This window comes from Eptatretus burgeri, chromosome 3, assembly GCF_056783735.1.
Source record: "Eptatretus burgeri isolate ZD-2024b chromosome 3, Ebu_testis_v1, whole genome shotgun sequence".
Taxonomy (NCBI): Eukaryota; Metazoa; Chordata; class Myxini; order Myxiniformes; family Myxinidae; genus Eptatretus; species Eptatretus burgeri.
The window spans coordinates 125,611,981-125,625,042 of NC_140963.1; the positions used below are offsets into that span (position 1 = coordinate 125,611,981).

The 13,062-nt window shown below is 41.2% G+C and overlaps 1 protein-coding gene across 4 annotated transcripts in view; it reads left to right on the forward strand.

The window, feature by feature from the left end:
* Positions 1 to 243: 243 nt before the first annotated feature.
* CTC1 (CST telomere replication complex component 1) overlaps positions 244 to 13,062 on the forward strand; it is a 414,875-nt gene continuing 402,056 nt past the window's right edge. For 3 of the 4 annotated variants that reach the window (XM_085875488.1, XM_085875489.1, XM_085875491.1), the window contains exon 1: positions 244 to 373. In XM_085875488.1, coding sequence (XP_085731614.1) covers positions 346 to 373 — 28 coding nt within the window. In that variant the 5' untranslated portion in view covers positions 244 to 345. The remainder of the gene's footprint in view (positions 374 to 13,062) is intronic. The other variant, XM_085875490.1, reaches the window with a different exon arrangement.

Below are 13,062 nucleotides of genomic sequence, written 5' to 3' on the forward strand. Positions count from 1 at the left end.
TTCGACTTCTTCTTTTTCTCAATCACAATTTACCATCGATCTCCCTCATGTAATAACATTAATAACCGTCAGAATCTTTTTATTCACTATGTGTAAACCGCAGCGGTGTAGTTAGCGGCATTAACTCTGTGCTGTTTTTCATTTGGCTGTTTATTTTTTGTAATAACGAATAAAATTCGGCGCCTAGTACACATTTATATGCTTGTAGATATTAAAATGTAATTAAAATAAAATGTAGATGATGATAAAAGCTTTAATTTATTTATTTATTTATTATAATCGTGGCGTAACTGACCGTCCAATGTCGGGTCGAGACTCCGCTGGAACGCGGAACACGGGGTGAAAATGATGGAGCAGTGTGGAGAAAATAGAGGTTTGAGACTTACCTTGGTTTTCTCCTTTAAATTGTGTAATTGTTTCGTTGTTCGAGCGGTGATCGTTCCGTTTTTGCATTCTTGGCGGGAATTTTGAAATTTTAATCGCGCTGTTGCTTCTTTCAGATGTCCGCTTGTGTATCGTGTCCACAACCGAAGTGATATTGGTTTTTTTTTGTCTCGGAGTGTCCCCACCCAACGTGCTTGCTTTTAAATTCCCAACGTTACACAAAAACATTGACACCTCACAGGAGGATATTCTTTTGTGCCCCTTTGTCTTCTGTCTATTAACATCATATTAATTCGATCTGTTTGATATTTGTGCACAGCGACATCAAGGGGTGTTTGTTAATTTAATTGTTTTTGTCTTTTGGTCCGTGAAGGGGGTTGGAGAGTAAGCGATGAATAAACACCGACTCACGGAGGGCGGAGCTATTTTTTATTATTGTGGGCGGAGCTATTTTTTATTATTGTGGGCGGAGCTATTTTTTGTTATTGTGGGCGGAGCTATTTTTTGTTATTGTGGGCGGAGCTATTTTTTGTTATTGTGGGCGGAGCTATTTTTTGTTATTGTGGGCGGAGCTATTTTTTGTTATTGTGGGCGGAGCTATTTTTTGTTATTGTGGGCGGAGCTATTTTTTGTTATTGTGGGCGGAGCTATTTTTTGTTATTGTGGGCGGAGCTATTTTTTGTTATTGTGGGCGGAGCTATTTTTTGTTATTGTGGGCGGAGCTATTTTTTGTTATTGTGGGCGGAGCTATTTTTTGTTATTGTGGGCGGAGCTATTTTTTGTTATTGTGGGCGGAGCTATTTTTTGTTATTGTGGGCGGAGCTATTTTTTGTTATTGTGGGCGGAGCTATTTTTTTGTTATTGTGGGCGGAGCTATTTTTTTGTTATTGTGGGCGGAGCTATTTTTTTGTTATTGTGGGCGGAGCTATTTTTTTATTCTTGTGGGCGGAGCTATTTTTTTTATTCTTGTGGGCGGAGCTTTTTGTTTTATTATTGTGGGCAGAGCTTTTTGTTTTATTATTGTGGGCGGAGCTATTTTTTATTATTGTGGGCGGATCCATTTTTATCCCCTGCCACATGGCGGAAGGGGGATATTGTTGTCACCCGTGTCGTCCGTCCGTCTGTCCGGCTGGCTGGTGATGCGTCAACATTTATCGCGAACGAAGTGAGCTTAATACTGAATGCGTGCATGTGAGAGAATAGGAAACAACAACAACAACACAATACCCCTGGCTTTTTGGAATCTGTGTCGTTAGCTATGACCTTTTGCTTCCTGTTGTTTTTAAATGCTGTGTGATGTATAAACACGATTGGGTTTTATTTCTATCTTGTGAATATTACTTGACGCATACACATGAGAGAATAGGAAACAACGACAACGACAACAACAACAACAACAACACAATACCCCTGGCGATTTGGAATCCGTGTCGTTAGCTATGACCTTTTGCTTCCTGTTGTTTTTAAATGCTGTGCGATGTATAAACATGATTGGGTTTTATTTCTATCTTGTGAATATTACTTAACGCATACACTTGAGAGAATAGGAAACAACAAAACCAACACTATACCCTGGCAATTGTGAATCCGTGTCATTAGCTATGACCTTTTGCTTCCGGTTGTTGTTAAACGCTGTGCGGTGTATAAACACGATTGGGTTTTATTTCTATCTTGTGAATATTACTTAACGCGTACGCATGAGAGAATAGGAAACAACAAAAACAACACTATACCCTGGCAATTGTGAATCCGTGTCGTTGGCTATGACCATTTTGCTTCAGTTTTTTTTTGTTTCTGTTTTTTTTTTTTTGTTTGTTTCCGGTTTTTGTCATGGGGAATGATGCATGCCGGGAGATCATGACCGGAAGTGTTTATTTATTTATTCAATAATTTTTTTCCCAAAGTTAATTTTATTCTTCCGAAAGTGATTTTTTTTTTTCATGACAGGAAGTGACAGGAATTTTGTATTTAACATTACCGGGAGTGATTTTGAAACTCTTTCCGGAACTTATATTTTCTTTTATTCTTGACCAGAAGTGATTGTTTATTTATTTATTTATTCAATTATTTGTTTCCCAAAGTTAATTTTAATAAAGATATCTCCCGCATCATCAAAAATATTTTTTAATCGTGATTTACATTATTTGATCACTGATCCCGAATCCAGGCCGAAGTAACCGGAAATTGCGTCAAAATCATCAGCTGTGCGGCGCTTACACGTACCACGGTATAGTTGGCAAGTATACAGTTGTGAACAAGTTTTATGTAATGTAAGAAGAATTCTACGTTCGCTTCTAGGCTTTGCCTATTCCATATGAGCTGTGAGTGCGATAACTCATAAACTGTTCACCATATCTATTTGAAGTTTGGGTCACACATGTACCACCTGAAAAGGAAGAACCCTATTGATTTTGAGCGTGGCCGGATCCAAGATGGCCGACTGGGGCGGCCATCTTGAAAAAAATGTTTTTTGTAATAAATGAAAAAACCGCTTATCTGATTTCAATTATTTTTAGTTACTACGTTCCTCACCCCTGCGGAACTTTTTCGAGATGATGACCAAATGGTGTCTTGTTTACAATTCACCTCCCTCATTATCTGGAATATGTATGACCTTTTTCATTCAATGGCGGGGGATTCCCCATCTCTGATGGTATATTTTATTATTGTGGGCAGAGGTATTTTTTATTATTGTGGGCGGAGCTACTGAGATAAAAATTGGCTGGAATTCCTGGGACAAAAAAACCCCCCAAAAAGACGAGAAAATCTGTTTTGAAAAAATATATTAAATTGCAACTCCATCAATTGCATAACAAGGCAAAAGGAGCACAACGAGAGGATTGAATTCCATTCGTCAGAATGCAAGACGGGTGGCAGGAAACATTTCATCCGTGTGGAGGGTATCTGCTCGTCACTACAATCACCCATCCATACTGAAGCTACGTACCAAGCCTGCTCTTGCCCACGTACTCCGCTGACCCCAATTCTCAGTACCTGTCCGATTCCAGTTTAAACCTGTCAACTGTTACTGCTCCTACTACGTTTTCAAGGAGATCCCACATTCCATGCATTAACTAGAAGGACACTCGGTAGAGCACATGCCTCTCTCCGCCAGGCTGATTCTTTTACGTTTTGTAACCCACTGATAGACTATACAGTGGTGCCCCCAGAATCCGAATTTAATTCGTTCCAGGAGGCTGTTCGGATTGCAAAAAGTTCGGATTCCAAAACTATTTTCCCAATAAGAAATAATGGAAAGTGAATTAATCCCTTCCTGGACCCCAACAAAACCCACTTTCAAGACACTTTCAACTGAAATTACCCATGTTTAAGGTAAAATAAGATGAGTAAATGACCTTTTCTGGGTCATGAATCTTCTTCCAAGCCTGGGGGATGAGCAGAGCGTCGTCGCTTCTTCCATCAGTTCTGGATGCAGCTCCGGCCTATCAGTGGCCATTGGGATCCAAAATGTAAACTGTTCAGCCTGGTGGAGGTATGTAATTAACCATGAAGCACCGAATGGTGTTTTATATCCCAGTACACTCTGGAGACACAAACGTGCCATTTTCACCGCACGGTTCCACGGGAGAGAATCAAGAGGTGAAGCGATTGGGTGACGCAGCATGACGTCACTACCATGCTCGCGAAAAAAACGTTGAGTTTGTCAGAGGATTCATTGAATGAGTTCGCTTCACGACGGGTTTTCGCGCTTTTCTCGCTTCTTTATTTTTCAGAATCCTACACACGGTCGATTTCGGCAGCTCGAACATGGCAGCGAGATCAGACACACGCGTACCACTCTCATGCTTAGCGATAAGTTCTTTCTTCAACTCAATTGTCGTTCTCACGGACTTCCTCTTACTCCTGTTTGCTTCACTGCTTTTCTTGGGTGCCATGGTGAATGCACAAGAGTGACAAGCGAAAAAAAAAAAACAGCACAAATCAAGGTGAAAACACGAGGTAAAGTTGCGATTGACGCACGAGAGATGCTTTCATGAGGACTTCCACCGCCGAACTGAATGAACAAACCGCGAATATGCGGGTGGAACAGGGCGGGGGAGACGCACGTGAACAAACATGAACTCCACGTTGTGTTCGGTTTTTGAAAATGTGTAAGGCTTTTAGGGCAAAATTTTCTTGAAAAAATTGTTCGGATTCCAATTTGTTCCAACAATGGGGCGTTCGGATTCTGGAGGCACCACGGTATCTGGATTTGGACCTGAACTAAAATTTAATCCACTTGTTCTGGTCACCAAACACACTCATCCATCCACAAAGTTTCATCCAAATCCGTCCATAACTTTTTGAGATATCGTGCTATATATATATATATATATATATATATATATATATATATATATATATATATATATATATATATATATATATATATATATATATATATATATATATATAGAAGCCTGATGTTGGCGCAGTCGTTAGGGCAGCGGCTTGGGATCCAAAAGGTCCTGAGTTCAAGCCCCGTTGGGCCACTGAATTAATACACCAGAGGGTTGACTCAGCCTGTCATCCTTCCGAGGTCGGCGAAATGAGTACCAGTGTACTGGGCCGGTGTATACCCCAGTTAAAATAGGTGTACCAGATCCCTGTGTCGCAAGAGGCGACCAGGGTTGCGTCAGGAAGGGCATCCGGTGTAAAACATGTGCCAAATCACTATGCGGATCATATGGATGATCTGCTGTGGCGACCCCTAATGGGAGCAGCCGAAAGAAGAAGAAGATTATTATATATATATATATATATATATATATATATATATATATATATATATACACAGTAATCCCCCGTTTCTTGCAGGGGTTACGTTCTAAACCTCCCCGCGCTAAGTGAAAATCCGCGATGAATGGACGCCTCCCCCAAAAAATCGACTGGCCTGGTCTGGTCGGATTGGGAGTGATTGGGTTTGAGGTGCGGGAGATCGACTAGTCTGGTCTGGCGGTTTGGCAGTGATTGGGTTTGAGGTGCTGGAGATCGACTAGTCTGGTCTGGTCGGTTTTGATTTGCTGGGTTTGAGCAGTGCTCGTCCAACGGCAGCAAACCTTTTTCCTCCCCGAAGCATATATCGAGCACCTTTACCTTAACCTTCTCCTGGAGCGTCCCAGGACCTTCCTCTGGCGCTTCGGTTCCTTGCCAGAAGCTTTAGAAGGTGCAGGGCGTTTGGGCGGCATCGTGTGGCTTGGAGAAGAAACGTGGAAAATATTCGAAGTTCACAAGCGAAACTTTGTCTCGTGCGTTGTGTGACTGGTCGAGCACCACGCGTTATAATTTATTTCAGAAATAATTTATATTTTATATATTATTACCGCGATGTACCGGGGGAATCTGCAGAAAAAATAGTTACGTTCCAAGGGAAAACCCGCGATGAACCGGGGGCGCGATAGGTGAACCGCGATGAAGCGGGGGTTGACTGTATCGAGCTAATTTTAGTCCTTATCGCTCAATGGTGAAAAATTACTTTTAAAAATTCTTGGATTCGGATCTTTACCAAAATTGAATCAATTCTTCCTTATTACATACCCAACCTGCCCACCAAATTTCATTGAAATCCGTCCACAACTTCCTGAGATTGTGTGTGTTCATTGTATACATGCATAAGAATGATGGCAGACGGGACACCCGGGCTTCACGTCCACTCGATGGATGGCGCAAACACTGATGAATCACCCTGTCTCTGTGAAACACCAGAATGACAGTTTATCGCTGTGTCTCATTATTCAACACAATTGATTAATTGTCATATTGCTTGTATGTATACAGTGAACCCCCCATGGTGGGGGTTAGGTTCTTGGAAAATACCACGATAGTTAAAACTGTGATTGAGGAAACTAAGGGCCAACAGGAAAAGGAGGTTCAGTTCCTGGACTTTGAGAAAATTTCGAGGAAGATTGATGGCAGCCAGAAATAAACATATTGTAATTGAAATAAACATGTAAACAACAAAAAACCGAGATATATATATATATATATATATATATATATATATATATATATATATATATATATATATATATATATATATATATATATATATATATATATATATACATATATACATATATACATATATATATATATATATATATATATATATATATATATATATATATATATATATATATATACATAGAAAGCATGTTAACATTGATATAAATGAGTAAATACAGCATAAAATAAACAAACACAAGACTTTTACCTTTTAAATTTATTCCAAAATAGTGAGGTGAGTGAGTGTAAACATAATGCGTACTCGTTCATAATTTACTCTGCCGTAAATAGAAAACAAGACTGAGCTCTGATTGCCGATGATGCTGCTTTCGGGAGAAGGGTGGAGGTTAGAAAGACGTGGATCTCGAACTTGCGATGGCTTTTGGATCATCGGGAGCACGATGAAGGCGCCTGCTGCGTTGCCACATCGAAGAAGGGTAAAACGATCCTTAGGCACCTTTATCCAGAGCAGATCTTCCTTGCTTGGACAGGAAGGTTATGAGATTACGTCCTCTTCCAAAATAATAACCCGTCTCTGGCGTTAAAAATGTGCTCCAGCATAAATCTCATCGCCTCGATTAGTTCCATGAGCCATCGTTGAACTGGAGCCTTCGGTCCTCTGTGCCTCGTGAAAACTTTAGTAAATCTGCAATGGTTTTTATCTTGTCAAAACAAAGTTTTTGCAAGATATGTTCGTCAGCTTGTATGTTTTTATTTATTTATTTTTTTGTCTGTAATCACGTATAAAAAATTCTGCAGAGCACAGTTATCATTGGAAATTTTTGTAACTTCACATATCAGAGGCCTATTGAGGTCCCTTTCAGTGCACAAAATGTTGAAGGTCAAGGTCAAAGGTCAAGGTCACTTTGTCGCAAATCAGGGGAGTCGACGAAACCCTTATTTTTTTGAGTAATTTTGATCGGATCGTCTTCAAACTTCACGGGAATATAGTTCATGGTCTGGCGCTCAGCTGATTAATTTTTGGTGGCGATTGGCCTTGACCTTCATATGTTTTTTTTTTTTGTCTTTTTTTTTTGTCTGTAATCACGTATAAATCATTCTGCAGAGCACAGTTATCATTGGAAATTTTTGTAACTTCGCATATCAGAGGCCTCTAGAAGTCCCTTTCAGCGTATAAAATTTTGAAGGTCAAGGTCAAAGATCAAGTTCACTTTGTCGCAAATCAGGAGAGTCGACGAAACCCTTATTTTTTGAGTAATTTTAATCGAATCGTCTTCAAACTTTATGGGAATGTAGTATATGGTCTGGCGCTCAGCTGATTTGTTTTTGGTGGCGATTGGCCTTGACCTTCATGGTTAGCACCTGAGGTCAAACATATTTGACCCCAAGGTCAAATTTTCAAGTTTTAGGAACCATATCGTGTCGTACCTCAAATTGAACACCTCGATGAGTGCTTTCTGGATATGTCAAGCTTGAGACATTATGACGTCATTTGGTGACGTTATGAGGCAAACGCATATTTTTCATGGTTACTCTGTAGAACGATTCTCATCGGAATCTCTCGTAAGCAGATATTCCTCAAGGAGTCGCTCCTGGTGGATAGCAGCTCTGTTCACCTCAGTGTGACCTTAAAGAAGTCACACGTGGTCACCTTTTGGCAAGATACGGGTCATCCTGCGGGTGACATTGGTTTTTTTTCTGTTTGGTGTTCGATCAAAACATTAAGCACTTTTTCCATCCTTTCAATATGATGATTACGGGACTGGAATGAGCCTTTTGCGCTTTGCTGGCAGGAACTCTTGTGTGGATATTTGAGTTGCATTTTCAAACAGTTGATCCGGTTATGGTGGCCCACAGATGCTGCACTTTCACTTCTTGCCGACGTATCAAACAACTCGATTTCTTAACACAATGTCACAACCTTTCTTTGCCTTTTGGCACGATTAATTTTGTCCATCGTTTTTTGTTCGGGCGCCGTTATTAACTGTTGTGTGTCCACTTGATCTTGTACGTCTCGTATTACAGGATCTCCGCATGTCATTTCCTATTTGATAACCATTCATTTTTATTATACGCCCGATAAATATATCGGGGCGTATTATGTGATACCGGTTGTCCGTCCGTCCGTCTGTCTCTCTGTCTCTGTCTGTCTGTCTGTCCGTCCGTTCCTGTGCGCACTCGAACTCCCAAAGTTTTCAACTTTCATGTTTCATATTTGGTACATAGGTACAGACTGTGGAGACGGTGTGTCGCGACATACGTTCGTCATCTAAAGTGGTTACCATGGCAACCAGGATGCTGTTTTCCATGTCTTAGCACAATTCTGTATATACCTTCTTGTTCGGGCGTATATTGCGCTCACTTGAGCTCTTGTTAAATTTAGCTTCGTTTCCATATGCAGGTCTGATTACTGCAATCAATTGTGAGTGAAAAACAAGAAAAGTCTCGGAATGAGAGGGAATCATGCACACCGGACACAAACGATGACTCATCTCAGCTCAAAAACCACGATTGACCAAAACGAAATCGGAACATAATAGGCTGCCTGTGCCTGCGATTGGTTGAAATCCATGACGTGTGTGTGTGTGTGTGTGTGTGTGTGTGTGTGTGTGTGTGTGTGTGTGTGTGTGTGTGTGTGTGTGTGTGTGTGTGTGTGTGTGTGTGTGTGCTCATCTATTAAATTTATTGATATAATGATTAAAATGGCTGGGAAAACCTGTGCTGTACATAATTTGCCATGTGTGTTTGACTTGTATGCACTCTGACCACCACTGGATGGAAAGAATTGAAATTTGCAGTTGTACTTGGGGGGGCAGGGGGGGGTTAGGCATAAAAAATTCAGTCATGGGGGTTTGGGAGTGGTGAACGATGCCAATTCTCAATGTAAATGTAAATGTATATTGTGTGGCGCTGCTCTTGTTGGGAGAGTGTATTGCAAGCTCCGGCAGTTACAGGATTATCATGGTATTTCTGTATGAAAACCTTCTGGAGTCAAAAACGACTTTGTCAATTTGCATGCACACTCTGTGTTTCAAGTATTGCTCAACCATGAGACGAAATAAGTTTACTTGTGCTGGTTGTTCTCTGGGTGTACATGGGAACATTCGACTAAGTTGGAATGGCCAACTTCAACTTAGATTTTTACTATTTTGTGGAAGTGGGGAATTGAAATGATAAATCAAACTGTAATACAAGACTGGGCTCGGTGGTTTAATGCTAAGAGTCGGGGAGATCGTCGGTTCAAACATCGGCCACATCATCCCAAAGCATTAAAAAAAATGGTATGTGCTGCTTCCTTGCTCAGCGTATTGCATTCAAAAAGGTTCAGAGCACGGACAATTGTTATTATTATTATTATTATTATTTTAATTTTTTTTTAATTTTTGCCTTTTGTCAATCCTGCATGGTGAATTCTTTACCTCCAGGTAATTAATCATGATCATTTGTTTTGGGTCACTACTGCCATTTTTGTATGAAATGGAATAATAAATATAACAGCGCGATGTCGCCGCGCTGTAAAAAAGCATTCGTTGGAGCTGGTCTACAATCCCCATTTCACTTTTTCACATGCTGAAGTCCAAGGTCGTATATTTTATAGTAATTGCTTTACAGCATAATGAGATCAATGATTTGTTGTTACATTGTTATTATTCCTCATCATATATGTATGTATAATTTGCAAATGTTGCTTTTTTTTTTCGACCACGTTTTCAAATGTTTTATTCCCAATAAGCATCGGTAAATTTCTTTTTTGTGGAATTGTCAAGAGCTGTAACATTAACATCAAGCCGATGCATTAATCATAGACCACAACAGCAAATGGCACTCCTTATTGCAATAGCTTGTGAAAGTCGATGCATTTAATAGGCTTTGTAATGTTTCTAAGTTCGGAAGATTACTCGGACAGCAATGCAACACCGACACAGGAATTGCTGCCTCGTAAATGACGCTTTCAATTTCAGCATAATTTCTTGGCTCTTAAAGTTTAATTTGCTTTAAATATTTGTTCTGTCTTGTTGAGTACTGTGATTTAAAAAATCCATAAGATGTGGTTTCTGCAGACATTGAAATGCACACGAACCTTTCCACTAAAGACTTTATGGGAACAGATTTGTCATATCGAAAGGCTCACAGGGCGTTGGTGTTTGTTTTCATTGCTCATCAACATGACCTCGTACTACATAACATTTGTTCTGTCTTTGTGTTGTTGAACTGTACTTTTGAAGTGAGAAAAATGAAAAGAAGATTTTGCATAGTTTCTTTGGAGAACTTGTACATGATTTATCAAATTATCTCCTCCGCCACCAAAGATGAAGGAGGTTATGTTTTAACCCCTTTCTGTCTGTTTGTGTGCAGGATATCTCAAAAAGTTGTGGACTGATATGTATGAAATTTTGTGGACAGGTTCGGTATGTGACAGACAAACTGATTCGATTTCGGTGAAGATCCGGATCCGACGACGAGAATTTTTGAAGAGATTCTTCACCATTGAGAGATTGGTCCAAAAATGATATATAGCACGATATCTCAAAAAGTTGTGGACGGATTTTGATGAAACATGGTAGACAAGTTGAGTGTGTGACAAGGAAGAATTGATTCGATTTTGGTGAAGATCTGGAAACGGATCCTACTTCTAGAATTTTTGAAGTGATTCTTTATCTTTTGAGAGATCGGGCAAAAAATGATAGAGCACGATATCTCAAATAGTTGTGGAATTGATTCGGATGAAACTTGGTGGACAGGTTTGGTGTGTCGCAACGACGAATTGATTCGATTGTGGTGAAGATTCGAATCCGGAGCTGGATACGAGAACTATTTAATTTCCAAAGTGATTCTTCACCATTGAGAGATTGGGGCAAAAACGATATAGTACTGTATAGCATGATATTGTTACGTTTGAGGGGGGGGGGGTATGCATTCAAAGGGTAATTAGGATGTTTAATTAGGTATGCCATGCTGTTCGAGTTTACCAGGATCTCGATGTAATAAGTAGCGATTCAGTGGTGATAAGTTGTCTAGTAAATGTTCATTTCTTCAAGGGGGAAATGATAAATGTCACGTAATTAGATAGGGACACGGGATAGGGTAAGTGTGTCTGCGTAAACCCCTTTTGGTATTCTCTGAAGACTGGCCGTGACGTCACAGGACAGTGCAGCGGATGGCTCCGCCCCGTGATCACGATTGGCGGAAGGCGATGGCGGTGGGCCAATAAACGGCTCGATTGGGAGTGACGAGGACGAAGGATAAAAGGGTTCTGTTCGGGGTCGAAAAGCAAGAAGAAGAAGATTACAACCAGAACGATCGTGTTTTTTTGGTGTGGAAGCTGTGGCGGCAGAGAGCGTCCTGGTTGCTATGCTGAGTCGATTGTGCTCTTGATCGTGTCTGGGAGCCTTGCCGAGCCTCGTGCCTCGCCTCGGTTGGCTCTGGGGTTCTGCTGACTCGGAGTACGGGGTCGGGCAGCGGGCGGACCTGCCTCCCTCTCCTGCTCGTGGCTTGGCGTGGGAGCTGGTTCCCTGGCGGCTGTGGGCGGACTTGGGCCAGGACCAGGAGGTCGACAGCACCGCGGTTTCTCCTGCCCCCCCCCCCCGGCGAGAGCAAGGCCGGCTCGTCCGGCGCCGATCCAGGGACAGTTGCGTCCACACCACGGTCCAGCCTGACCACCAGAGATAGCTGCGTTTTGTGTGTGTGTGTGTGTGTGTGTGTGTGTGCGTGTGTGTGTGCGTGTGCGTGTGTGTGTGCGTGTGCGTGTGCGTGTGCGTGTGCGTGTGCGTGTGCGTGTGCGTGTGCGTGTGCGTGTGCGTGTGCGTGTGTGCGTGTGTGTGCGTGTGTGCGTGCGTGCGTGCGTGCGCTTGGCGCCTTAGAGGGATTGAGAACTGTATATTCATTGGAATTGTCTGTGTTTTTCCCCACGCCCGATCCCACACCATCCCGTCGAATCGCCCCGGATCCCTCTTCTTGCCGAGTCTTGTTATTTCTGGTAATTATAAAAAAACAAATAAACATCATCAACTCAGTGAAAAGTGACTCGTGCCACCTTCCTCGTCCCATTTGCGGTAGAGCGATTAGAACCGCCATGTTTGGGTTATAAACAAATAAATCGCCTCCATCGTTTCGGCTCATTCTACGTTGGCGGGACTGTTCAAGTCCCGTGGACGTCACAATATTTAACCTCCGCCGTCGAAGCTGGACGGAGGTTACTGTTTTCACCCCTGTCTGTTTGTTTGTTTGTTTGTTTGTTTGTTTGTGAACAGTATTACGGAAAAACTCCTCGACGGATTTCGACGAAACTTGGTGGGGGGATTAGGTATGGTCCAAGGACCATGCCATTAGATTTTGGACTTGGTCCAAAGTCCAATATGGCCGCTATGGCGGCCATTTTGAAAAAATATATGAATTTTTTTTTTGCATTTCTTCATGTTTTAAGTGATTTCCAACCCCCCCCCCCCAAAAAAAGATTTTTAGAGCAAAAAAAACAAAATTTTGCAACTTTTTTTTCCAAAAAATTTCGATTTTTTTTTTTTTTTTTTTTTTTTTGGGGGGGGGGGCATTTCTACATGCGCGTCGATCTAGTTTAGTTTATTCAATCGTGGTTCAGTAGAGTGTGATCCGTTTTGGCCATTTTGAAAAAAATATATATTTTTTGCATTTCTACATGTTTTAAGTGATTTCCAACCAAAAAAAACCCCCAAAAAATTGTTAAAGAAAGAAAAA